General features: G+C 42.7%; 1 protein-coding gene across 1 annotated transcript in view; it reads left to right on the plus strand.

The window, feature by feature from the left end:
* The window catches only part of DGKI (diacylglycerol kinase iota), a 414,447-nt gene that overhangs the window by 152,024 nt on the left and 235,257 nt on the right, over positions 1-27,166 (plus strand). Inside the window, 3 exon segments of the mRNA XM_040643960.1 lie at positions 3,911-4,006; positions 25,041-25,115; positions 26,495-26,551. Coding sequence (XP_040499894.1) covers positions 3,911-4,006; positions 25,041-25,115; positions 26,495-26,551 — 228 coding nt within the window.

The following is a 27,166-nucleotide window of genomic DNA, read 5'->3' on the forward strand; positions in this document are numbered from 1 at the left end:
TAATTGACGAAATCTAACGCCACGAGAACTACATGCAATAACCTAAGGATTGGATGTGGATAGAGAAGAGTAAAGATCTGAGACTGAGCTGTGGAACACTCTGATGTTTAGAGTTTGGGATTATAGGAAAGGGTCAGGAAAGAAGATTATGATGGAGTGGCCATTGTGGTGCAACAGAAACAAAAGGAGTATAGTGTTTCCAGGAAGCATGTGTCCCTAATAGAAGGGAATGATCACCTGTGTCAAAAACTGTTGATTAAGATAAAGACTGAGAATTGGCTATTGGATTTAGCCACATAAAGTCACTGATGATCTCGACAAAAGTAGTTACATTGGAATGAGAGGAAGAAAGCGTGATGCAGTTGGGTTCAAGAAATAATGGAGCTGAAAGGAAGTAGAGGCAGCAAATAAAGAAAACTCATTCTTGAACTTTTCCAGGAAAGGAGAACAACAAGTTGAAATAACTAACAGGAATGTGTGGATCCAGTAATCAAACTACAAATACAATTTTTTTTCAGCTCTTATTTATATTCAGAGTTGTGATCATAATATACAGGTAATTTTAAATTTTATTTTTATTTTACTTTACATCACACAGTTTTCCATATGGCCAATCTTCATAATTGTACTTCTTTATGACTTTATAATACTCCATTTCATGTATTATTCTACCAAACATTCTTCTCCACTGGGCATTTGTGCTGTTTCCAATTTTTGATTATACAAGGTAGAAATAAACTTCTTGATGTAAATAGTTTTTTCTTCCATTAGGATTATTTCCTTAGGTTACATTCCTAAAGTAAGATTACTAGTAAGTGTATAAACATTTTAATTTATTCTGTTGCTTCTTTAAAGGCTTGTGCATTGAAGACTTTTCTCTTATCCCTCGGATCTATCTAGTTAACTTTGAGCCTTCTCACTATGTATCTGTGGTTTCCCGTCTCTTTCCTTAAAATCTCTCTGGGCTACCTTATGCCTCCTCATCTCTCTTCCTCTTTTACCTTCTTCTCTGGTGACTGTACAAGAACAGAAAAGTATCAAATTTAATAGATCAGTCATAGACAAGTTCTAGAATCTATTATCTATTAACTTGAGGAGGTAGGGCAGGCTCTGCTGGGTTATGGGGTCTCAGACTCTCTGCACATTAGTCCCTTCAGAACTTTGAAAACTCATGATGTCCAGGTTTCACCTCATGTTAGTTAGCATAGACTCTCTAGGGATGGTGCGCAGGTATTCTTAAAAACTCACCAGTTCATTGTAATGAGCAGTCAAATTTGCAAACCAGTGGGTCAGAACCACTGTGACAGGAAACTTGTTGTCTTTTTTCTCCTCCTCCCTTACAAAAGACAGTCTTTCTAATCAGATCTCCACTCAAGAATGAGGTTAGCGAATCCTAGCAGCCCGGTTATGCATGAATCTGAGCCAAGGTTTATCAGTTTGGTATTTACTATCAGGGGTTTTTGACGGTTTGACCCATTGCAACATTTTATTCTTCACTTTCTAAAACTGTTGGCAGGATCTTTGCCCTTTTGGTTTCCCTAATATTTGATGTTGTACTTAGGTGTTTAGTTTTCATGTTCTCTGGTAGATTTTATGCCACAGGTTACCACACTAACCCAGTGCCTGGCACTGGTGGTGTGGAATAAATGTTTATTGAATGAATTAAAGAACAACAGAATGAAGAAAGATTTTCTATAAATGGCTATAACCTAAAGTTGCATATCAAGTTCCCAGTACTAGACTGTTTTAGATTGTGGGGATCAATTTCTTTAGAATAGCTAGCAAAGACAGGCCATTCATGTATATATGTATTCACATTTATATGTATGTCTGTATAAGATAAATAAATAAAAACATGTGCTGTCCTCATCCATTCCTACCTGAAAATTTTTAGGGTCTAAACCTATAGCTGTTCTTCTCTTGCTTCTGTTGTTTTTCTGCACGATTGACTATGAGGTGAACCTCATTTTCCCATTGACTCCCATAAAAAGCAAATCAACATGACTTTCTACAGGGAAAAATGACCAATAGAGAAGAAACAGTTTTGGTGAAAAGATGGTCAGTCACCCTTTGACATGGAGGGTGATGATTCTCATTAGTGTTTGTTTCTTTTTCGGAGTGGTTGCGAGGCACTCGGAGACATGCATGGCATATCCCCACCTTAGAGTCTCCTTGTGCATTGTTCCTGATCCCTCAATATCTACTGAACTCATGAAATTTCTCCTGCCCCTCACTCTCACTCTTCTAAGAGTTGGTGTCACCTTTCTCAGATTGTGAAGTATCTATAACCCTTAGTTATTCTTGTCTGAAAATCATTCGAGCCTTAGGCTCTGAGAGGAAAGGTATTGTACTGGAACCTGAAGAAATATATTTATTTTAAGAAATAGATGACACTTTGTATTTTTTTTCAGCTTCTCTTTGGTATATGTTTCTGCTATTTCATGTTGAGCTTTGGAATTCAGAGGGCAGTCATATGGACATTTCTGGAGTCAGTTATTATAAAGGTGACTCATATAAGATGGAGTTCTAAATTACTGGTTATTTTATAAAGTTCCTTATTGAAGTCATTTAACAAAATACCATAGACTGGGTGGCTTAAACAACAGGAATTTATTTCTCACAGTTCTAGAGACTGGGAAGTCCATGATCAAGGCACTGGTAGATTCGGTTCCTGGTAAGAACCCACTTCCTTCTTGTAGATGGCTGCCTTCTCACTCTGTCTTCATGTGATCTTTCCTCAGTGTATGTATGGAGAGAGAGAAAGATCCCTCTTGTGTCTCTTCTTATTAGGGCACTAATCCCAATCATGAGGGCTCCACCCTCATGACCTAATTATTTCTCAAAGGCTTCATCCTCAAATACTGAGGAGTAGGGCTTCAACATATGAATCTGGGGGGAGTCACAGTTCAGTCTATAACATCCCCCATGGAAAAGTGATGGTGTGTCCCACAGATGAACCAGATAAAAATGAGAGCAAGTTTAAGATCAGTAAACTTCATCTCTTGGTGGTTAACCCAGTCCAGTGTTTTCCTTAATAGCTCAGAGTCCTTTTCAAGCAAATGAGCAAAGTACACAATTAATATATAAATCCCTCAGGTTTCTAAGGTAGTGTGCCAGAAGAAGGAATGTGGAATCCTATTCGTTATCCTGTTTAAGAAGAATTACACCCCCGCACCCACCCCAACAAAATATTAGGCATTCCTGAACATCTGATTGTTATACTCATGTCACCCATCATAGCACCTCTGTTTGCCATCAGATGTGACTATTTGTAGAAGCGGGGAAATCATTCGATTTGAGAAATTCAGAGTTACATGGGTGAAAGCCCTACTGAAGTAGGAAAAGTGTGAATTAGTAGCAATTTATTATGCTTTGAGTACACAGTGACTTAGAGTAAGTCTTAAGAAGCCTCTGCCTTAGAATATAATTTACCCATTATATGGGTATTGAAGACAAATATGTCTTCAAACAGTCTCTAAAATACTTTAATACCACTATCCTTCTTCTTAGCTAATTTGCTAAGTAAAAGCAACTTTTAATAGGATTTTGGTCTCAATTGTCATGCAATCTGCTGTGCTGGGCCTGGATAAATTTGGCCTTCCATTGAACAATTCGAGGGATTTTTCTTTATTTGTTTAATATGTGTTCCACAGATTACCACAGCTATGGATAAAGCTTTTATAGGCCTAATGTCTGTTTTAGTGATGGCTTAGACAAAGTTTTTCCAAACACCTGTTCTATTTCTAGAATTTTGATAGGACCAACACCAGCCATATTTTCAGGGGTAAAATGAGAAGCATTTAAACTCTGCGGATGCACTTACATTCTTGCATCCAAAAATCTAAATTTGATCTCTCTCCCCTTTATGCCTGAAAAGAAAACTGAAGTCAGGTGGGTCTTTTCCTTCCAGGAGAATGCCGTGAACGGAGAGCACCTGTGGCTGGAGACCAACGTCTCAGGAGACCTGTGTTACCTGGGAGAGGAGAACTGCCAAGTCAGATTTGCAGTGAGTGTGCTCCTCGGACCTCCGGGGTCTCACCTTCCCTGGGGAAGGCCGCGAGGCTGACTCTTCCAGCAGCATGGAGGCCACCGTGCCTGAGTCTCCAAGGAGAGGTTTGAAAGAGCCTGTCCCTTGTGAGACAGTTGACAGTTAACGTGGCTTTCGGTCGGTTTTAAGGGCCTCAGGGCTTGGCTCTGCAGGTTAAACTTTGGTAGAATGTGCTACTTTCTGATGATTCCCAGGGTTGGTTTTGATTTGTGTGTTGGGGGTAGGGAAAGGATGAAGGTGCGTGAGTGTTTGCTTCTGGAGGGGGTGTCTCTGTGGGGAGCGGGCTGTGTGTGGAGGAAGTGTATCTGTGGGAGGCGGCAACTGGCTTGTAGAGAGACGAGTGTGTATGGCAGAGGGCGTTTCTGGCACGTGAAAACGGGGCAGGTGAAACACCTGTCTGGTGGTGGGGGTCAGCCCCCGAATACAGGCATAGGGCCTTTGGTTGTGCCTCACTTTACTGGGGACTTTGCAGACACTGCGTCTTTGTTTTTGTTTTTGTTTTTGTGTTTTTTTTGTTTTTTGTTTTTTTTTTTACAAATTAAAGGTTTGCGGCAGCCCTGCATCAGTGCCCTTGTTTTCCAACAGTATTTGCTGACTTTGTGTCCATGCCACATTTTGGTAATTCTGACAGTATTTCAAACCCTTTCATTATTATTTGTTATGGTCATCTGTGATCGGTGATTATGACTGGCAGAACGTGGAGGTAATGGTTAACATTTGTAGCAATGAAGTATTTTTTAATTAACGTCTGTACGTTTTTTAGACAAAATGGCATTGCCCATGTAGTAGACTACAGAGTAGTGTAAATAATAACTTTCCGATGCATTGGGAAGCAAAAAAATTCATTTGACTCGTTTTATTGTGATACTATATTGCAGTGGTCTGGAGCTGAACCCATGATATCTCCAAGGTGTGCCTGCAATTCAGATCAAGTGTGGAGGATAAAATTCTAGAAACTGGACAATTAACAGATACATTGGAATAGCCCACGCGTTTTAAAATTTGCTTTGTATCCTTATTTAGAACCATCAGTTTAAATGTCAAGGTTGTCTTTATGTTCTGTGGAAAGAGGATGGTTGCCAGGCATTAAGTTGTGAGGAACTAAAATTTTATTGTTGAGAAAGTGAACTTCAAATTTTTGTGTAATTCAAAATTATTGGTTTGAAACGAGAGTAATGGGAAGTCTAGAACAGTAAAGAAGAAAGAAAAAATGAGTTCCTTCGTAGTTGGGGAAATGGGCCTTGTAAATGGCATCTAATACATTTTTTTCCATTTTCATTATGTTTGTTTATTACATGAAAGAAAGAGTTGGGGCAAAATGCAGGGCTTTGGAATTACAAATGAATATGTTTCTATCAATGACTAATAAGGAAGAAATTGAGTTTCCGCTAAAGCTTTTAGAAGAATATAGCCCTCAAGGACTTTTATCAGTCTGGCTGGAATTGCAAAGCTGGAGGAACAAACTTTAAAAATTGCATTAGCTGTTCTGACGACTGGTTTATAGGTTTTGTTTGGAAACCTTCGTAAGACTTTAGAGGACCAGGGTTTGTTTGAGTGTAGTTAGGAATAGAGATCAGTGAAAGGCCCAGCTGTACAGGGTCTCAATTTGAATCTCACTGTGTGGTATTGAGAACTCCTGTCCTTTGGGCGCTGCCTACCTTCTTAGAGAAACAGAGTAGGATGAAATTATTTTAAATTTTGCTTCCAACTCAGATCTGTACTTGGTTGTTTGCATTTCTCTTAATCTTGTAAATTCAATTGATTTAAATATCAGGATTTCAACTTTATGCATATGTATTTTTAATTAAAGTATAATTGCATAAAATTTGATTAAATTAACCAAAACCAAGAGATGCTCAGCTGTTTGGACTGAAACGCTATAAATAATGAATTAACGTTGGGATCTCAGTTAATTGCATAAACACTGGTCTTGGGATATCAGATAATATAAAATGGAAAAAATGAAAGCCAATTTTACTTGCATATATGCTTTTGAACGATTTCTGCAGCTACTGTTATGGAGTTCTGCATCATTTCAAAATTACTCCCTTTGATACTTTTCTGGTAGTCTTTTAGGGTCAGCCATGTATTCCCTCTCTTGGCAAATATATATACAGATACATACATTCTTCTAAATAGCATCACTATCCACCAACTGATTATAATTTGTCATTATTATCTCTACACCAGGAAAAAGAACAAAGAACAAGGGAAATTGTAAGTATAAGTAGGAGACAACAGAGTTGTGAATATTCCTGGTGCTCTTCTGAGTCTTTCTCCAAATTTCATCTCCAATACTCGGCTCTGTTAACTCACTTTACAAGCGTCTGGAAGATGAAGAGCTCTCCTCCAAAAAAAGGTTGATGAAAGAAGGAATGAATCAGTGAGGAAGCAGAAGATCTGTGTTTCCTCATGATAGGCTCCTGCAGGCTCAGTTTCTTCACCTATAGAGTGGGGGCAGTGCTTGGAGCGTTTCATGAGATAACGCATTGAAAGAATTTACTTGCCACTGCAACTGACACAATGAATTAAAAATAAAAAAAAAACAGAAAAAAGAGAAGCAGACAATTCACAAAAGAACTACTAATGGCCAATTTATATATAAATATTTTTAAAAGGCACCCAAAATAAAACAACTATGAGGAGTCAACGTCATGTGCCCGTTAATTTAGCAAAGATTTACCAAATGATAATACCTGCTGGTTAGTTTAAGCCTAAATGGGTATTCTCATTGTCAGCTGGTAGGAGTGTAAATTGATATATGGTTGACCCTTGAACAACATGGGTTTTGAACCATGCAGGTCCACTTATATGTGAAATATTTGTGATAAATACAGCATAGTACTGTAAATACAGTAGATTATTTTCTCTTATGATTTTTAAAAATATTTTCTACAGCTTACTGTATTATAAGCATATAGTATATAGCATACAAAATATATGTTAATCGACAGTTTATGTTGTCAGTAAGGCTTCCAGTCAATAGCAGGCTATAGTAGTTAGGTTTTGGGGAGTCAGAAGTTATATGTGGATTTTTGACTGCACAGGGGGTCGGTGACCCTAACCCCCACATCGTCCAAGGGTCAACTGTACTTCAGAAAATTATCAGTATGTAATGAAAGCATTACAAACCTAGTTCGGTCTCTCTCATTTGGGCATCATATTTGGTGGGGGGAGGGGGACATTGGCAAGAAGGAAAAAACCGGGAAGAGTGTGCTCAACTTGGTTCAGGGTAGGGAACTTTGTAGTAGGAGGACAAGTGAAATAACCTGGATTGCAAAGGAGTATTAATGAGGGAAGGCAGAGAACTGACCTCTTCCAGTGTTGAAAGACCTGTCTTGAAGAAGAGGAAATGGTCTTGCTCTCCGTAGTTAGGAAGGTAGAGCTAAATTCTAGGTATAGAATCCACTGACTCTAGCAGCAAATCTTACATGTATCATAAACATCACCTGGAAAACCTGTTAACAATGTAGATTACCATTTCTCTCCTTGCTCCAAATGCTGATTCAATATGCCAGAGTTGGACTTGGGAATCTGTGATTTTAGCAAGCACCTCAAATAACTATGGTGCAGATGGCCCACAGACTTAACTTTGAGAAATACTCTATTATAAGGAAGAACTTTAACAACCAGAGCTGTCCAGCAAAGGATCACGGTTTCTGTAAAGAGAGGCTCAAATGATGTGTTTACCAAGTTGGATGGCCATCTTTCAAGGATGCTGTGTGTGTGGGGGGGTGCACATCTGCTTTGGGTAAGAGGTTAGGCAATTTAATCCCTAAAAGAGCTTCCAGTTTAAATGTTCTATTTGCAGCTTTCTTAGCTGAACAACCGTTTCGTAAGAAGAAAGCATATGCAAATGGATTATGCATTGTATTCTTTCTTTTAATGAAACACCTTTGAAGATAGCCAACCTGTTGAGATAAGGACCAAATTACCATTCTAGGTACTACCTGCCGGCTTCTAAACAATGTGCAGGCAGAGCATTCAGAGGGGGAGTGAGTCCATTACCAAACATGTGCCTTTCCCTCCTTATCTTATTTTAGCAAAGCAAATGTCATCTGTAGAAGTTCAGAGAAGGGAGGAATCAGTGTGGGTTGAGGTAGACAGACGCGGCTTCGGCTTCGTGGCAGTGGGGCTTCAGCACAGTTTGAAAGGTGGGTAAGATGTACGTAAGTGGAGTGGGGCAGGAGAACATTCAGGAAGGGAGAGGAACATTAGCAAACTCAGAGGCAGGAACAAGCGTTGAACAAAGGAGGGGGCGATCATCAGACATGCAGGAGCACAGCAGAGGGCATGTGCTGGGTAAGAATGGAAAAAAGGACAGAGGGAGGCTGTGTGTGTCCATGTCTTCCGAACTGAAACCTGGAGTGCATGTTGTAAATGCCTGTGTACTTAGGAAACATGGCCATATAATAAATCATCTAAAGCAAGACAGTTTTGAGGGTGAAAGGAGCTGCTGGCAATAAGGGCGCTGTAACATTAAGTATAAACCAGAACTGAACCAGGGACTCTGAGACAGTGACCCTAACTTATAGGGGCATTGCAATGGTCTCTTTAAAACCAAAGCTGTCCTGCAAATCCAGGACTTCCTGCTGCTTATGGACTGATATTTGGGGGCTGGTATTGGAGGATATTGAAAGCAAGGCAGTGACATCATAGGACACAAAGACATTTGTAGGAGAGTTTGCTCCAAAGCCTTGAGGCCGAACCAGATGACCTTTAAAATCCTTCATCTTCTGCATTTCTCTAGTGGCAACATTTAATACTGTAGAATGTCTGTGCGCAGAAATTTAATGGGATTAAAGTTGTTCCTAAATCAGCGACAGTCCCCAAATTAGTAACTGTTTCTTTTTCTGGTCTAGAGAGGAGAAAGGGATGTAGCAGTAATGAAATTGGAGCAGAAGGATCACTGTTTCCCGACACACTCGTGGGGGTGGGGAGGAGAAACTGAAATAAAATCCCAACTAGGACCACTCTCGTTTGGTGCTATTTATTGAGGTGGACATTTCTTTATTCATTTATTCTGTTAAGAGTTTATGGGCCGGGTACTGGTCCCAGAAACTGCAGAGAGTGTTGGGAGTGATCGTTAATTGGAACCGACAGTATCCCAGTTCGGTAGGTGCGTTCTGTAGAAACCCTTCTCATGCTTTGTTGACAGTATATACAAAGATGTCGAGGCAGATACTGGCTTCTAAAGAAATTCACACCTCCATTAATAATCAATAGAGCATATACTAGTGCACACCTATTTTTACACTGAAATGACACTTATCTACATTGATATGTTGATGCACACGGCAACCATAGTCACGGTCCACAACCTGGCTCTATAGGAGTAGACAGAGAGAGGCAACGTGGGAAGTGGGAAGGAAATGGATTTTGTGAGACTGACCTGGGTTTGAAAACCTGCCGCTCCATCCGTGTAGAGTGAACTTCGGACAAATTTCACCTATTTTGCCTCCATTTCCTGATTTAAAGTATTATCATTAAGATCAGCCTCACTGGTTCCTTTTGCTGGATGAGAATTGTGAACTTAAACACACTTTTTAATTTTAATTTTATTTTTTAACATGGTTGACCCCAGCCTGGATCTACCACATCAGAATCTCTGTGGGGTGGCACAGGAGGTGAACATGTTAAAAACAAAATAACTCTACAGACAACTCTCTGCTGTCATACATAGGTGCAGAAGGCCCCCGTTCCACTTCATAAAGAGCATCAGGACCCAATGAAGGGGACTGGCATACAGTGGCTGTTATGGGTTAAATTGTTTACCCCCAAAAGATGCTGAGGTCCTAATCCCCTGTACCTCAGATTGTGACATTATTTGGAAATAGGGCTGTTGCAGAGATAGTTAAGATGCCTGCTCCAGTATGAGAAATGGACTTCTAAGAAGAGGAGGACGCACAGAGATACACGGGGAAGGAGGCAGAGACAGGAGTGAGGGAGCTGTAGCCCAAGGAACACCAAGGACTGCAGGCTGTCTGTCACCAGAAACTGGGAGAGAGGCATGGGACAGATGTTCCTCCGAGTCCTCAGAAGGATATCAACCCCACGGATACCTTGATTTCAGTTCTCACCAGAACTGTGAGATCATACATTTCCGTTGTTTTAAGCTCCCCACTTTGTGGGACTTGGTTAGAGCAGCCCCGGGAAACAAATGCAGTAGCTGTCCTGTTAGGTGACTAATTTGGCCACATAGATACCTCCACAAGGCTCACAGATGGACATACACCCAGAGGTCTATTGCAAACAGCCTTGACTGAAGATTTCATTGAGACATTTGTGGCTTTCTGGATAAGTGAGCAGACAGGCAAAGAGGCGCCCGCAGCTGAGAACTGCGGGGAAGAGTAGTTAGACGTTAGGTGAGTGAGAACGTGTAGGTTGGGTGAGAGAAAAAAGGAGCTGTCAGACTTCAGAGTGCTGTTACCAGATATCGTTTCTATTTTTAAATGGGCTTATGTCACCTTGTGTTTGTGGGTAGGCTAATGGGTACTGTTTTCCTTTTGTTACTGTTTTGTTCAAATGTTTTGCTTTAATCTTTTCCTTGTGGGTAAGGTCTGGCAAAAATGGCCACCCCCACCTGACCTTCATTCTAAGGTGCCTTCCAGTATTGCTGGAAGCTTAACAAATACAGTTTTCTTGAGTAAATGAATGAATCACATTAGGGAGTTCATGTGATGTGGGGGTGGGGGGTGTGGAGAGTGAGGAACCACGCAGATGTAGAGACAAATAGATCTGGATCAAAATCCTGGCTCTGCCCAGCTTCTCTGAGCCCCAGGTCCTTCTGTAAAATGGTGGTGACTGTATCTGCCTCTCAGAATTGGTAGGGGGATTAGATTAGTGGACAAACATTAATGTCCTTTCCTGTTTTCTCCTGTCTCTACTTACATTTCAGTGTCATCGAGCTAAATGAGCTAATGAGTAGTTTGGTTGGACTTTGCTCTCAACAAGACATTATGTTTGGGATTCTTCTGCTAACCCCAACACCGAGACAAACTTTTACCTGTTGTTTTGCTTCTGTGTGTAATACCTATAGCTTCCCGAGGTCATGGGTGGGACCCACTGAGTGTGGCAAATCGAAGTAACCCTTTCTGGAAAACATCTCCTAGACTGTGTCTCCTTAGTGGTAGACCAGAAGCCTCATTGCTATATCACAGCATCCACTCACAGGGAGGCTGGCCACTTCACTGGATCCTTGGAAGAAACTGGTAAGAGTACAAGTGCAGTAGCTCCCTGCTCTATTTGAAGAACACTTTCAGCTGTTTGTTGCTTAAAAGAAATAAAAAAGAGATACAGAACCTGGCCACACACTGTTTATTTCATCTCTGGAATATGGTTACGCTGGACAGCGGCCTGTGCAAATGCTGCTTCGTGTACATCTCTGTGCTGTGGGTGAACAGGCAAAGCAGGGTCCAGCGCACATTGCTGGGGCCTTTCTGCCCATCTGTGCATTCGGGTCTGGCAGGTGTATACCACAGAGCACCAACATTGGACTTGAGCCTCAGAATGCATCAGGCCTTCCCTGCTTGCGGATCCCTCGTATGCCAGTTGCCCAGCATGGCAGATTGATGGGCTGTACCCCCAGATGGCAGCTTGGCTGAGTGGGGTGTGGGCTGTCAGTAAAGCCCAGGAGGCTAAGCCAGCTTTCTGTTGTTTGGGTGCCAGTCTTGAAGACGCCATCTCCAGGGAGCTGCCAAAGCTGCTCTCTGCCAGAGGTCTCTCCCACCATTAGGATATTGAGGAGCTAATGAATCAGGATGACTCAGGGAGAGCAGAGCCATCAACAAAAATAGTTTTGAAAAAGCATTTGCATAGACAGATTCTCTGCTCCTGACCCCTTAGTCAGTGGATGTGAGTGGAGGAAGGGAGTGGGGTGTTCCCGTGGCTGCAAGTGATGGTACTCCATATGTGTCTGGCCAGATGGTTGGGCATTTGCATGATATCATCCAAGTGCACCGTTGGAACTGTGTCTGGCATGTGGCAGGCCCTCAGTAAATGTTAGCCATTGTTACTATTACAACTATCGTTGTTATTAGTGTCGTTATCTGGCATAGAGTGCGGTCCATACACTTGAGGGGAGTATCACACTGATCCTGCCCACTTCTTGCAACAGAGACAGTGATGGGTGATAGAGCCCAGGGAACTTTAGGGTTCTCTACTCCTAGGTGACCCTGAATCAAAAGTATCATCAGCTTTTTGTACAGTCCACTTTTTTTTTTTAAACTTAATCATGTCCTGGAGAGTGCTAAACTCCTATAAAAACAATATGGGGTATTGTTCATTAAAGCAGGCTTATGACCAAATAAGTTTAGAAACCACTGAACACCTTTGATATACAAATGTGTATTCTGAAGCTCTAAGAAAGACCTAAGGTGTGCAGGATTTCCTACACTTTTCCTCGGGGGAAGGGATGATTGTTGAATCCATTATTTTTCCCACAGAACACCTATTGGCATCTTGCGGAATCTCAGTATTCAGTGGAAAACTGAGAAATGCTCATATAATGCCATTTTCCTAGGACTTGTCAATGTTAGTAACAATAACCCTTTGGGCTGATCATTGAGGCAGTTTCCTCCCACTTAAAGGTAAAGGAACGTCAGAGAAGCTTAATCACCACCCAGAGTTTCATGCCTTTTCTTTATCTTTCTGCAGGTATTTTGCCTTTATACTAAACTTTCATTAAGCCAAGTGAACGTGTGTGTGCGTGCACGCGCCATGTATTTTATTCTTAGAGTTTGAGCCTCTGAGAATAATTGTCATCTCTTCTGCAATGATAATTTTAGATGGAGCCTGTGTACGTGTGTTTGTATGTGGGTATATGTTTGTGTGGAGCAGTGTTGTTGTCATTTAATACTGGCAGAGCCCTGTTACATAATAAAAATAATTTGCATCTGATTGAACATAGGGTTTGCATCTCACCTCAGCAGTGCCCAGGTACATAGAAATGCTTTCCCTTTTTCCACTGTTCCTCAGTGCAGAGACCCAGAGAATAGAATTTAACCAATGTTCTGGTTGCTCAGAGGCCCCTGTCTTGGCTGAAGCATTATTTGCATCGGCTGTTCCCCAGAACTACTATCAACTCCTAAGTGGACATTGTCTCTGATTGTTAGGATCTTGTTCTTTTTGGTCCTCGCCTCGTAGACCAGGCAGTTAGAGATTTCAGAGGGCAGTGCCATAAGAACACGTGGAGGTGGAAAAGCCTGCTCTGATGCCTTCATTTGAGGAGGACTGTGGGCTTTGGCATCAGACAGTGACCTGGCTTTGAAGCCAGGCTCTGGGATTTTCTAGTTGTGTGATGTTGGTCATCATGTTAACCTCTTGTAACCTCGGTTTCCCATCTTTAAAAATGTGGACAATACCTGCTTCTTACCACTGCTGTGAAACTTAAATGAGATGATGCATATACAGCAGTTAACAGCATGGGAAGTCACAAACACATGGTGAAAATCATCCACTGCAGTCATTCCTTCATCCATGGAAGTGGCTGCAGTGGGTTGTCAGAAACTGATCCCCAAAAGGCCACGCCGGAGTACAAACCTTGGAGGGAGGGCCTTGTATTCAGCACATCTCTCTCACTAAGTGAAAGAGAGGATGGATCTCATGAAGTGAAACCACCAGCCATCCCTCAACTCTGTGGCCCTTCTCCATTCTCTTGATCTTCTATAGCATGGATCATTTTCTATTATTAAAAAAAAAAAATCACTCGCCTACTTGCCCGCATCTCCACCCTAGAATATATAAGTCCCATGTAGCTCAGGGACTGGCCTGTGTTGTACTGTCCTGGATCCTCAGCGCTGAGAACGGTGACGGCAGTGAGTAGTTATCCTGCCATTTTTCATGGAATGAATGAGTTCAGTGATGGGATTGTTGAGAGAGACACACATACTCACATGGACACCTGTCACCAGGTCAAACCCTGACATTTAAGTATCATCATACTTAGCATCCAGGATGTTTGAATTCCTGCCTTCTTTTTCAGGGTCTTCAGCAGAGAGATTCACCACTCACTGTTTGGTAGGCTCTTGTGGGGTTTTAAGCCCTGTTTAGTTGGTGTCATGCCTATGGCAACCCATCTTATTTGATTCTCATGGAATATTGAGACTGGTGTTTAAAATTCTTGGCACGGGTGGTCACAGTATGATGGTCTGTAGTCCATCCCCATGGGGCTCTCATGAGAACGGATCATCGGAAGCATTGCCAAATATGTTTATTTTCATCAGTCTTCTTCCCCTAATCCTTCACTAGTAAGGAAAATGACAGGGAAGTAGTAAGTTGTAATAGAAAGGTGGCTTTGAGACAGGAAGACCTGGGTTTCACTCCTAGCTAATCTATCTTGGGCAAGTTGCTCCGTCTCATAGGGTCTCAGCTCCTCAGTTGTAAGATGGGTGGAGTACTGCCTTGCATGGCTGAAGTGAGCTGTGTTTATGGTGCACAAAATGTGTATATCTTACTACCAGCCATACTGGTAAATACTATCTGTGGTAGTGATGTCCTCACTGAAAAATGGTATGGGTGGGTAGGTGTGTGTGTATGTGAGTGAAAACCACATCACCAATTGGGAATATAGTGTTGGGTGAACCGTGGCTGAAATGGTGGTCTCCCTGGGCTAGATTGGCTAGAAGAGTTTCTCTTAATTATGTCACCAAGAGCTTGGGATGTAGGAAATGGCAATGGAAAATAGCTTATTTACCACAGCTCGATATGGCTTCTTAAGCAGGTATATATTAAAGCAAACGTATCTAAATTATTGTTTAGAAATCTCAAGCTGTGAACTAAAAAACAAAAAAATGCTCTATTTTCATAATAGAAACTGATAATGAGGACATATGAGGATTCATGTTGCAGGTTAGGGAATGTATATGGTGCTATCACACCAGCAAGGACTGACAACATAGACACACCATTTCCTGTTAATTTTTATTATGACTTCTGCAGTATGTCTAGCCCATTCTCATATCTATCTGCTTAAAATCCATGAATGTACATCTCTCTGGGTATGTACGGTTCTCGTTGTGTAAATACCGACTTATTAGTGTCTGTGTACTTATAACCCCATTTCCATACATTTTTTGCACATCTAGTAACACTTCAGTTAATCTGTAAGATGCATGGCAACTTTGACCTGAGATCGCTTGAAAAGAGTCTAAAAATTCAACAGGCAGCAGCCACAAAATCATCTAGAAAGAACCAAAAATAGGAAGATAGCATACAATAAAGTTAAAGACATTGACTGGCTTTGGTCGTGTAAGCTAGGACTTGCGGGCACCTAAGCTGAGAAGCATAGAGGAAATGAATGGGAAAAAAAAATAAGAGACAGGACAAGCAGGCAGAAGCAAAAAAAAAAAAAAAGTAGGGGGCGCCTGGGTGGCTTAGCCGTTACGCATCTGCCTTCAGCTTGGTCATGATCCCAGGGTCCTGGGATCGAACCCCACATTGGGCTCCCTGCTCCGCGGGAAGCGTGCTTCTCCCTCTCACACTCCCTTGCTTGTGTTCCCTCTCTCGCTGTCTCTCTCTGTCAAATAAATAAATAAAATCTTAAAAAAAGGAGAAAAGTAGATGCAAGAGATGAAAGCAATGAAGTCCAGAGGAAGTCAATAATAATAGTTATGGAAATATGTAGTATCCTTGGGTAAAATGACAACAAGAGCAGGAAATAGAATTATGGATTTTTGAAGATTTCTTTTAGCTCATTAGGCTGAAATCCTTTTTTAATGCATCAGGACCATGAAGGCGGTGGCAGGATGAATGTGTAAGCAGCCTAGCAGTCTCGTGCCCATCAATGAATGCACACCCTATGCATCCCCCTAGCCCAGCAGTCTCTCAGAGCAGCGCTGTGTCTGTATCTTTCCATCAGACTGGGGCAGATTTATCAGGCCGCTCACTACACTTTCCGTAAGTGACAACTGCAACTTCATATCTCTAGAACTGCACCTGCGTTTTGCATATGATATAAAAGGAGTGGTGAGTGCTTGTTAAGCTCAGTTGAGCTCCAAGATGTGGACTCCTCCTAAGACGTTCGTGTAATTTCCTACTGCAACCTGTCAGCACCTACACTTTTTTTTCATTAGAGAAAAATGCCTCCAATTCACTAGCATAAGCCACTTTTGAACCACTCTTAGAAGAACTTGGTACAAATTTGATTGTAAGTGTATTAAGATCTAGGCAAGTATCTCCCCCTCGCCCCCTGCATGAAAAGTTACCAACCTTAATATGATGTTCAAAATATGACAAGGTATCACTCTTTATAACCAACCATCAACTTTAGCTTTGAATTAACACGATTTCTAGCAATTTAGGTCTCACCAAATTGTTTCTCTGGTGAGCCCCGATTGCCTGCTTTACAGGAGGAGGAAAGGTTTTCATAAGATGTTTTAGTTCTCACCTTCAGCTCGCCAAGTCTGTCCCTTTCCCTTAGTTTTCTGCTCCAAGATTTAGGTTTTCTTTCTCTTCAAATGAAAAATAAACATTGGCTGTTGAGGAAATACAAAACTTTTATTTGTGTCGGAACAGTCATGAGAAGGCACTTTCCTTCTTTACGTGTCTCCAAGGAAGCTGTGCAATCAACACTTGGGCCCCTTAGTGCGGGTGGACCCTGCTGACCCTCCAGATTCATCGGCATATCTGCGTTACTCGGGGAGGGTGTCTCTAGAAATGTAAATGCTTCGCCTACACATTGCTTCAGATAACAAGTTCTTCAGAACACAACAGAACAGGCTGTTTGACAAGCATATGAAGTGAGTTTTATGGCGAGACTTTAGAGGCCATCGCAACCGTAACACAGTATGCCGAAAAAGAACCACTAGCAGCAGTAACACAGACTGCTAGTATGTGTAGTCAACCGGTACACACAGCAGCACGCTGGCTGAGGGGTAGAGCAAGGCCGTCCTTGGCCATCAGTGACGCTACCGGAAGACATACGGCCCAAGTAGGAGCCATGTGTGTGACGCTTCAGGGAGGCCTGCATGTGACTGCAGAGGGCTCTGCTTTATCACTTAAATTCTCGTGCGTCTCTGCCTTCTCTCCTATTCTATTTTTGTCACTCCAGCTTAGGCTCTAATTGCTTAGTACGTGAGTTATCACTGTGGCCTCTGGTTACTTATTCTCGTTGAGAAAAAGAGTGCGTCTACACCATGATTTGCAAGACCTGCCATTGTTGTGTGGCTTCATCTCTACCTCGTTTACTCCAACAACATGGGCCCCTCGGGGCCTCTTTAGACCTCCCAAGGCCCTCACGCCCTGGGCTTCTCACTTGCTGTTGGTCTCTTTGCCCAGAACGCTTTCCCTTTAGATATCTGCAAGGCAAACTCCTACACTTCCTGCTGGTGTTCTCAAAACCTATCTTCTCATTGAGACTTTCCTGGCCCATTTCTATCCCCTCTACTCTTGGTATTTCTCCCATTCCTTGTTCTCTTTTTAATTTTCCTCTTTATCACTTCTATCTATCAACATATTATATATTATATTTATATATCATGTTTATTGTCTCTCTCTCCTAGGATAAAGTAATCTCCATGAGATTAAAAAAAAAAAAGTTTTGGTAATGTTTTGTTCACTGCTCTATCCCCAGTGCTTGGCACCTACTAGGTACTTGGTATTCACTGATTGACTGAATTAATAAATTACTTTATCTCATCTCCTTTTTCTTCCTTCTGCTTTCAGCTAGTGCCACAACATGCCACCAGATTAAATGATTATTTTTGGCCACATTCGTTTCAACAACTCTGTCAGTGTTCCATTGCTGATTAGATTAAAATTTGTATTTCTCAGCCTAGATTTAAGGACTCGAGCAGTCTTAGATTCACCTTTCTGGCCCAGTCAGCATCACCTAAGCAGGACTTCTATTTGGGAGGACTGGCCTACTTGCTGGCCCCAATTTTGTCCAGCATGTTTCCTCCCCACCCCCACAACCATTATCCAAGTACAGATTCCAATTTAACCAGCCTGTAGATACAGGTAACATAACACCAGCAGCAGTAACATAGACTTTTTGTTCTTAACTCCACCCACTTATGTAAGACCTCAGTCTTCTGCGCAGTAGCCTTCCCATCCAGTGTCCCCAAGGCTCCCTAGAAGTTGTCTCATTTGTGACACAAAAGTAGCACAGCTGTAATCACCATGAAGCCTCTACCCTGTTTTCCTTCTGTGTGTAGAGGTCTTCTGTCCCTGTAAGGTACCTCATTTTCTCTTTTGGGGTTACCTACTGTGAGAATGCCTCTGTCCTACTGGAGGTTTTGTCTCATGATCCCAAAGCCACCAGTTCTCCAGATTGGGGCTGGGTTGGGGGTTTGAAAGGGAGAAAACCCTTCTCTGCAAATCCTTCTTTCCTTCCTCCCTTCCTTCCAGAATATCTACTAGGCTCTTGGTATGTGTCCGGCAGCGTACTTGGTGTTGGCTTTTAGGAAAGACACAGAGGAATCTCCTTTTTGTAACTCTACAATTTTTTTAAAAAATTTATTTATTTATTTTAGAGAAAGAACATGAGTGGGGAAGGAGCAGAGGGAGAGAGAGAGAAGGGGGCAGAGAGAGAGAGAGAGAGGCAGACTCCCCACTGAGCACAGAGCCTGATGTGGGGCTCGATCTCATGACCCTGAGTTCACAACCTGAGTCAGATGCTCAGTCAACTGAGCCACCCAGGTGCCCCTGTACCTCTATAGTTTTTAATCCTGGGACCTCTTGGGACTAGTTCTGTTTTGTCATTTGTCTTGCAGCCCCTCATGACCCAGCTCCTGTGGCTTCTTAACACAGCCATTGTTCCCAGTCCTCACCTCTATGCACGCCCTAGCCCACCTGATCCTCCAGCCGGGCACACACATAGAAGTCTCCATGATCCAAGTCGCAACCCTGCGCCCAAGAACTCATGCCGGTGGCCACCTGTGAGTCCAGGGACTCCGTACCCCGCTGTATATGCCAAAGTCAGCCTTCGGAGATATCAGTGTCTGCTACATAATGAGATTTTGGATTGCTCTCTGCTGAAGTGTCCTCAATTTCTGAAATAAATACATCTTTTAAGGCCCAATTCAAGAATTTGCTTTTCTGTTAGGTCCTTCTTACTGACTCAGCCTCTGAGGTCTTAATTCCTCTGAACGATGGCTTTCATTGTCTGAGCTGTTCATTTAGCATTTAGCCGTGTGTGGCCTTCTCTGTCAATGACCTTCCCCCTCCCCCCGCCCCCAAGTCCTTCTTGTCTTCCCAAGTGGCTTGCCGGCTTTTCCTAGGAAGGACAGAAGCTCTTTCTTCTTTAATTCCTGCACTGCACTTAACATCGCCTCATCTTCACAGTGATGGCTAAAAGTATTTGTTGGCTCAATGTTTATAAATATGCTTTGGACAAGTCAATGGCTAACAGATTGTTTCAGCCACATGGAAAACTCATTTACGTCAGGCACCTCACACCACCGTGGCTCCAGAGGACAAGCACGCACAGGTTTAGGTGTACTGGTATGTGTTTGAGTACCGTGAGGAGATTTGGGGCACTCATTTACCTGAGTCGTCCACCCAACCTGTTGTTCCTGCTCCTTTTACTTTCAGATACTCTGAGGTACAACAGGCATTTAGAATCTAGGGTGTCTATGGTGAGGAGCTATCTCAGAGGGGTTTAGCCCTCACCGAGCCCTTGTCTGTCCAGAGGACACGGGTACAAACACATAGGACCTTGGCAAATGAAGGTCGTGACCTTCCAACGTGGGCCAACTGTCCTCAGGCTGAGAGCTGGCCCCTTTACCACCGAGGGAGGTCTCCCTGCAGCAGACCCTGTGAGGCAGCTTTGAGATGACCCTTGAGCCACACTCTCCTCCAGATGGGTGGTGTTTCTGCTCCTCAGTCCAGGATTTTGACATCCTGTTGTCATAGAGAGACTTACTGATGTAACGAGGAACCACAATAGGGGTGCACGAGGACTTCAGCTAGCTGCCCTCCTGGTTTGTCCGAAGTGTCCTGTGTTCTGTTTGAGGAAAAGAGGAGCCAACGTGCGTGGCAACGGAGGCTGTGCTTGGCCCTGAAATCACATTAATGGAACTTCCAGATAATGTCATTCTTCATTTTTCCTAATACCAATTTACAGATTGCAACCCAGGCTCCCCAGAGAAGCAGAACTTGCCAAGTATGCTTGTCATTTCTTCTAATTAGGTTTTTAAATAAATCAAAGAACTCTTGTTTTCATTTACCTTGGATTATACAGCGACTGTTCTTGTTCACGTTGCCCATAGAGGCAATCCCCACTGAAAGGACACTGAATTCCTGACACTCCAAAGGCTTAGGAGCTTTCCTCCTCTCCTCCTTACTGAGCATCTGTTCTCCCACCCTTGGAGAACAAAAAAGGATGGCCTTACCTGTGCCCTATTGCCTCTCCTTGTTCCCCCTCCCACCGGCGTGCCCACTAGACTGAGCTCTGTGGGAGCAAAAAAGGAGGATACAATCCTTGCCTTCCTTGCTCTTTCCCCTTGCCTGATTCCCAACCCTTCCTTAGTTTCTATTGCCTGGGATGATTCTTTGGATCTGGGATCAGCCAAGGGGCTAAGCAATCACTAGGAAGAAGACAGCTAGGCCAGAACTTGATGCCCATTCCCCCATCCTCCCCCCATCTTTTTCTGGCTCTGTGCTCCATCAGGTTCCTTCCCCAGACTGCCTTCTCTGCCTCCTTCCCTGCTCCCAGTATGACCGGGTTCCCACCCAGAGGAAACCTTCCCTCGCCATTCATCCTTTTATCACTGTGGCCTCATTGCAGAGATGGAGCTAATGGAAGCAGTGATTCCTTGCATTAAGTCTGTGAGCCCAAGCCTGGGAACTCCATCTGGGGAGAGATGCTGCGAGCCCAAACTGTGTTTGGCCAGCAGCAGGCTCTGGTCTTTAAGTTCTCCTGAGGCAGGGAGACCAAGAAAGTGTTGCCATGCCGGCTCTGAAGATTCTTGAGTATTTCCTCCTACTTCTCTACTTCTGATCTCTGGTGGTTAAAATTGTGGATGTGTGTGGGGGTGAGGGTAGGGGCTATATCCTTAATTATACAGCAGGAGAGAGAAAGTCAGCAGGCAAGATAATCTGCTCCAACTTCAGGGAGAAATAAGGTTTGGCATATGTCTTATTGGGAAGGGGCACAGCCACCCTTGTGGTACATGCTTCTTGGGGGTCAAAGTCCAGACTATCAGGGGAAACAATTCATTTGCCTTGGGCATGAAGCAGCCCCAGCCTTTTTATAAATCATAGGCCTGTGCAGTTGGGTCTTGCTTCCCTTCCCCCCTCCCTCCATCCTCTCTTTCTTCTTTCTATCAAACCCTATTAACTACCACCAGATATTCATTGCTAGTTAGGGAAAATCACATCTCTGGCCCAGAGGAAGAAAATAGAGCTTTCTTGGGTACGTATGGATCAGGGACTTATGACCCGAGGTGGTGGGTGGGTGGGAGGGCATTAGATCTTAAACTCTTTGTCAGGAACAATTACATTCTTTCTACCACTGCTGGCCTTGGAGCCTTCTGTCCCAGCCCCAGCTCGTGATCTAAGGCTGTGATACGTTTACTTCTGTGCTTGACAGGAGCTGAAGCTGGGTGAGGAGATGTTCCTGCTTTGAGCGCCAGGGTGTCTGCTGCATGGGGAAACAGAGGGCAGAGTCAGAACTTAGAATGTTTTCTCTTATGATCACTGTTAGTCTGCTAGTGGAATTATGCCCACGGACTGGAAGTAGAGCATATCATGGTGTTGTTGTTATACAAATAAATGTTGATCCTGGTGTGATAGGGTATGGTCCATGTTATATCCTATATTGTCTAACTTTTCACAGATGTTACACACAGACACACAATTTACAAGCTAATGGGTTTCCTTTGGATACTAACAAAATCAGAAAACTGATTAGTAAGAACTAGTAGGAACACTGAAATTACTTTACTTGATATTTAGAACAGTAAGTCTAATTGGCCTTTAAATTCATTGAAGAGAGTGAGTTTTTAAAATTTTAATCTGTAAACATGTGAAATTAATGACATTTTCGATTCATCACTTTTCGTAGTGAAGGAAGCATCGGTTTAAATAAGAATTCGGTTGGGGTTTTTTGTTTGTTTTAAGAAAAAGTAAATACTTACAGTCTAGATTCTGATATTTTAACTTTGTATTTAGTTTAGATCTTGCAACTAAAAACTGTAACATAACCAAGCACAAAAATTGTTCATTTTGAGCAATTTCTGCCCAGAGAAGCTTATCATCCAGCGATTTTGAATAACTTTGACCAACCGAAACATAGTCATAAACCAAGAGGTCAGCAGTTAAAATTTCTGATTCACTGGAACAGTTTTTATCAGTTGAGTAACTGAAATCCATGTATTTTATTACTATGGAAAACGGTCTTCATTCAGAATTTGCTTAATTTTGCATATGATCATAAACCTGAATCACCCAATTTCTTAGATTATGAACTGTTTAGAAGCTATCATTGAAGAAATTGAAGTCAACAAAAGACAGGCACAACAACACCGGAAGGATATGTAGTCTGTTAGAAAGACAGAAAACAAAAATAACTGTTCTTTGTAGTAAAATGCATCGTGTTATAGGGTTTATGAAGAGAAATTCAGATGATGGTCTATATATTCTAGCTCTAAAGGCACAAAAACATATATGCTATGAGGGTCTTTTAAAATTCAATATTGTTTAAATAAAGTTGGTTTTATAACTTAAAGCACTTTACTTCATACGTTAACATCTGGAGAACATTGTCCTTGAATTATTCCCTGTGAATGGTGTTGGCATATTTACACGCTGTCCAGGAAAGCTGAGAGATAACATGTCTTAACCTTGTGGTTCTCAAACTCTTACTGTGAGCCCAGATCCCTTATCCAAGAGAGATTCTGACTTAGAATCCTGGGATGGAAAATAAGGCAAGGAAGAGGTATTCTGGGTCCCCGGGCCTGGTTGGTGCGCTTCCTACAACTCTCAGTGACATCTTAGGAGCCTCCCAGAGCCCCTGGAGCTCTGCAGGTGCAAAGCCAGACTGGAGCAGGAATGGTTGGTAAGGGAGGAGGCTTGTCCGGTGTGCTTAAAAATCATAGCGCATCAGTGGTTGCCTACTGTGAGCAGAGCTGCTTTGTTTGTCTGCAGTGTAATCTTCCCCGGGGCTTTGTGGATAACGAGTAGACTGGAATGTACTCCAGTTTCCTTAGCATCACTGCAACTCGGATTGGCCACGTGACTCAAATGCCCCGTGCATTTTCTGCAGGTGGGGCTGCCTCAGTGACCTCTACCAGGAGATCCAAAGGCAACAGGAGAGCAACCTGAATTTGCTTATGGGCATCGTGCTCATGAAAATTTGCAAACTAGAATCCTGTTATTGTTGCCCTGAGCGCTGCTGCTGCTTCTACTACTGCTACTCCGTGTTCTTCCCCCCTCCCACCCCTCTTCCTCCTCCTCCTCCTCCTGTCTTTTCAGGAGTAGAGCTGAGACACTTTCCAGGCGTGTGGCTAGATGCTTGGGTTTCTCTTATCCTTTGTTCTTTGCAAAATCCATTGATTGTCAAACTTATTTAATGTTCCAGACCATGTTCTTTCCTCAGGCAGAGGAGAGCCGTCTGCAAGCCAGTAACTAAACCTCAGTCAGCGGGTGTCTAGACTGCGAGTGGAGCTGCTGGAGGGCTCTGGGTGCCTCGTGGGAGGCAGATAGCACTGTGCGTACCCCATGTTGAACACGTGGAACCGGCTGGGAGGGAGCAGGCTACAGCTGCATTCCTGATACTGCCCCTTCCAAGGGGGTCCTTCTAATCTTCTTTGGTAGCAGCAATACCTCAGTTTTTGGCTCAAAAATTATATCTCCGCAGGGGAAGCCACACATCAGAAGAGGGCAGTGTGCCAGCAATCTATACTAGCACCTTTTCTAAGAATAAGGACTCAAGGCCTTTCACACTCGGATGCTTTGAGTCACTATTTCACAGATTAGTTTTGTTACATTAAGCTGCTTTCAGTGCTCAAGCCCCGAAGTTGCTCAGGCGGACCTACCTTCTAGCCTGTGCCTTGTGGGGAGGCCTGAACAGTCCTCGCAAGATTCCAGCTGTTCCTCTTTCACCCTGCTGCTCGGTTTTTGTTTGGTTTTATTTTGAATTGTCTTGGTTAGAGGAAAGCTACACCTCAAAAAGTTTTTTTATTGTACATCGAAACTGGTACTGACCATCCGGGAGACCAGATTGTGCCATGTGGACAAGCGTGAGCTCGGAGCTAGACTCCCTGGCTCTCCTGTGGCCTCATTGTGAGACTTCACGCACATTGCTTACTGCACCACAACCTTCTCACCTGTGCAATGGGAGTAAGAATACTACCGATTCCTTAGGGTTGTTGAAGGTTACATGAGTTACTCTTTGCGAAGTGCTTGGGAATGCCTGACTCACAGCGAGTCCTGCACTCATGCTAGCTGCTTCTGCGCTAGTATGACTCTTTAGTGTTATTACCAGGTGGAAGAGTTAGGCTTGCCTTGTTACTCTGCTGAAGATTTGGGGGAAGACCCAGGTCTTCCTGGGTAGAGATTCGTGCCTGGGGTAGAAGCCTAAAACGATGCGCCCCCTGGGATGTCGACTCTTGGTGGTGGAGGAGGAGTGCCTGTTTTGAGCTTAGACCTCATTCTGCATGTTGGTCCCGCCGCTAAACTACTGGTGTAAAAAAGTATAAAGACGAAAACAAGCAAAACCCCATAAAAACGGATGTTACTAATGCCTACGTTGTTAGGTTATAAAACTTAACAACGACAGAATAAAGAGTCTGGTTCATATTGCATGCTCAATATATAGCAGTTGTTATAAGTATTATATTTTGGAGAGAAAAATCTAGCTGTCCTAAGTCATCGAGATACGGAGTTAGGAGGTGGGTCAAAAGACTGAAGTTTGCCATATTTTCAAATGCTTAAGATGATGTTTTAAATTTGCTTATGTTTTCCGTATTTATGTCTACCCTCTTTAATGCCAGGGAACTTTTCAGAACAGACTGTTAATGTTTCTTCTTGTATTTTGAATTGGATGTTGTAGAAATCGGCCCTGAGGAGGAAGTGTGCGGTCTGTAAAATCGTCGTCCACACCGCCTGCATCGAACAGCTAGAAAAGGTGAGACAGCGCCACCTGCTGCAGTGTTGGCTACATCGCAAGCATAGTGACTAGGTGTCGCTTCCTATTTCCAACTTTTTCAAAACCGTGCGCTTTTAAAAAAACGAAAGACCAACATTGTTACCAGATTAGTAATGGAAAACCAGTGCTTAAGGTTAATTTCCCCTATTGTTTGCTGAAGGATAATTCGATATCATTTTATGTTGCCTCTTGGGAGGAGGAGTGGTAAGGTTAGAGAGAAAAGCCGGGTACAAGAGAATTTTTTTTTTTTTTTTTAATGACAGACATTGTTATTCACCCCTAGATTTTTCTGCAAGATTTTTTTTTCTTAAAGAAAAAAACAAACTCTTTAAAATCATTGTTCAGATTCGTCTGACCTTTGTGAGTTTCTTCTTCCTAAAGTGGCTGCAAGGAAGAGAGCCGGGCCAGATGGCAGCTCTCCTTCCTTTCTTGGGGCAGCGTTCCGCTTGCGCAGCACGAATGTGTGGGTGTGCTGGAGGTGACATCTCCGTGTGTCTTGCCTCCAGAAGAGGTACATTCTCTACAGTCCATTGATCAGTCATTTGCGAGAAAGGGAAGGCTCCAGTTGTGAGTGTGTCGTCTGCCATCTTCCCTTTCTTGCCTCTCCTCTCTTTCCGCGCGCGAGTCTCTGTGTTATCTGTGTTCTTGAGCTGTCATATGTGAATGTGTTGAACTGTTTTCATCCCCTGCAACGTTCATTCTTTTCATGAACATGTTACCAATTGTTGCCAACTGCTGTTTTGTAGGGATATATATATATATACATATATATATATGTATATATATATATGTATATATATATATATGTATTTTTTTTCTTTTTGCTCTTCCAACCCCATTTACTTACGTCCTACTTCATTTCTATACGCCTTTCACCTTATCAAGTAACTAAAGAAGATGTGCATGTTACCAGGAGACCTACCTACCTAAAAGAAGGGCAGTACTGAAGACTTAAAGAAAAATTTCTGTGTATGAATCATCATCATCATATTAAATATTTCTCAACTTTATGTTGTCCTACTTCTAAAATCTGAAACATAGCTGGGTGATTTCAGCTGCCTTACATGTTTTCTCTTACTCTTTATCTCTTTTTCTCAAATTTACAGTGTAAGGGGATTACTGTTTAGAGATATGTTGATTTCATCAATGAGAATGAAGAGACATGGACTGGAGATAGAGGATCCCCCGTGTCTCTATAGAATATCTAGGGTGATGATTTCAAGTGTTGCACTGCGTTCCTTACTCTTTGGGGTTTTTGCTTTGTAGTCTCTATATCTGTCACCGTTGGTTTGTTTTGTTAAGTCAATCTAGTCTGGTGCCTATCCCTAATGTAATACACTTTTCTTTTTAAATGACAGATTAATTTCAGATGTAAACCAACATTTCGAGAAGGGGGCTCCAGATCGCCAAGAGAAGTGAGTGTTTCAGAGCTCGACTTCAAATGCCACCTTTATTTCCCATTGATGCACTGGACTAACAGACATTCACCAGGGATTAAAAACCAAAGTCTAGCTCCCTCCATTCCACATCGGTTTCTTATCAATACATCAATAAATACCATGAGTAAAATCTCCCAGTCTCTTCAGCATGTGTATAACTGCCCTTTACTGTTCTCATGAAATGCTTTGGGGAGCTAAGGTCTTAATGAGCAGGTAGGGAGGCAGTGGTAGAATTGAAGAGGTAAGAAGTAAATAAGATTTTATTGTCTTACTGTCCATTTGAACTCCATTTTTCAATTTTGACTGCGTAGAAGCTATTCAGGGGGCAGCATAGTAACCAAGTATTTCCACACACACTGGAGCCAGATTGGTTTCCATACCTGTCTAGATGCTGTGTGATTTGAGGCATCTTACTTCGTCTTTCTGAATTGCAATGTTTTTATCTGCGAAGTCAGTATGTTGGTAGGTAGATGGAAGAACTCCATTCAGTGCTCAGTCCTTGACCTCAGCCCAGTTGTGAAGACAAACAGGTAAACAGGAAATCACAAGGAAGAGCAGTTGCTCTGTTAGTGGGGAGCAGTGGGGAGGACA

The sequence above is a fragment of the Ursus maritimus genome, unplaced genomic scaffold (genome assembly GCF_017311325.1).
Source record: "Ursus maritimus isolate PB19 unplaced genomic scaffold, ASM1731132v1 scaffold_3, whole genome shotgun sequence".
Lineage (NCBI taxonomy): Eukaryota > Metazoa > Chordata > Mammalia > Carnivora > Ursidae > Ursus > Ursus maritimus.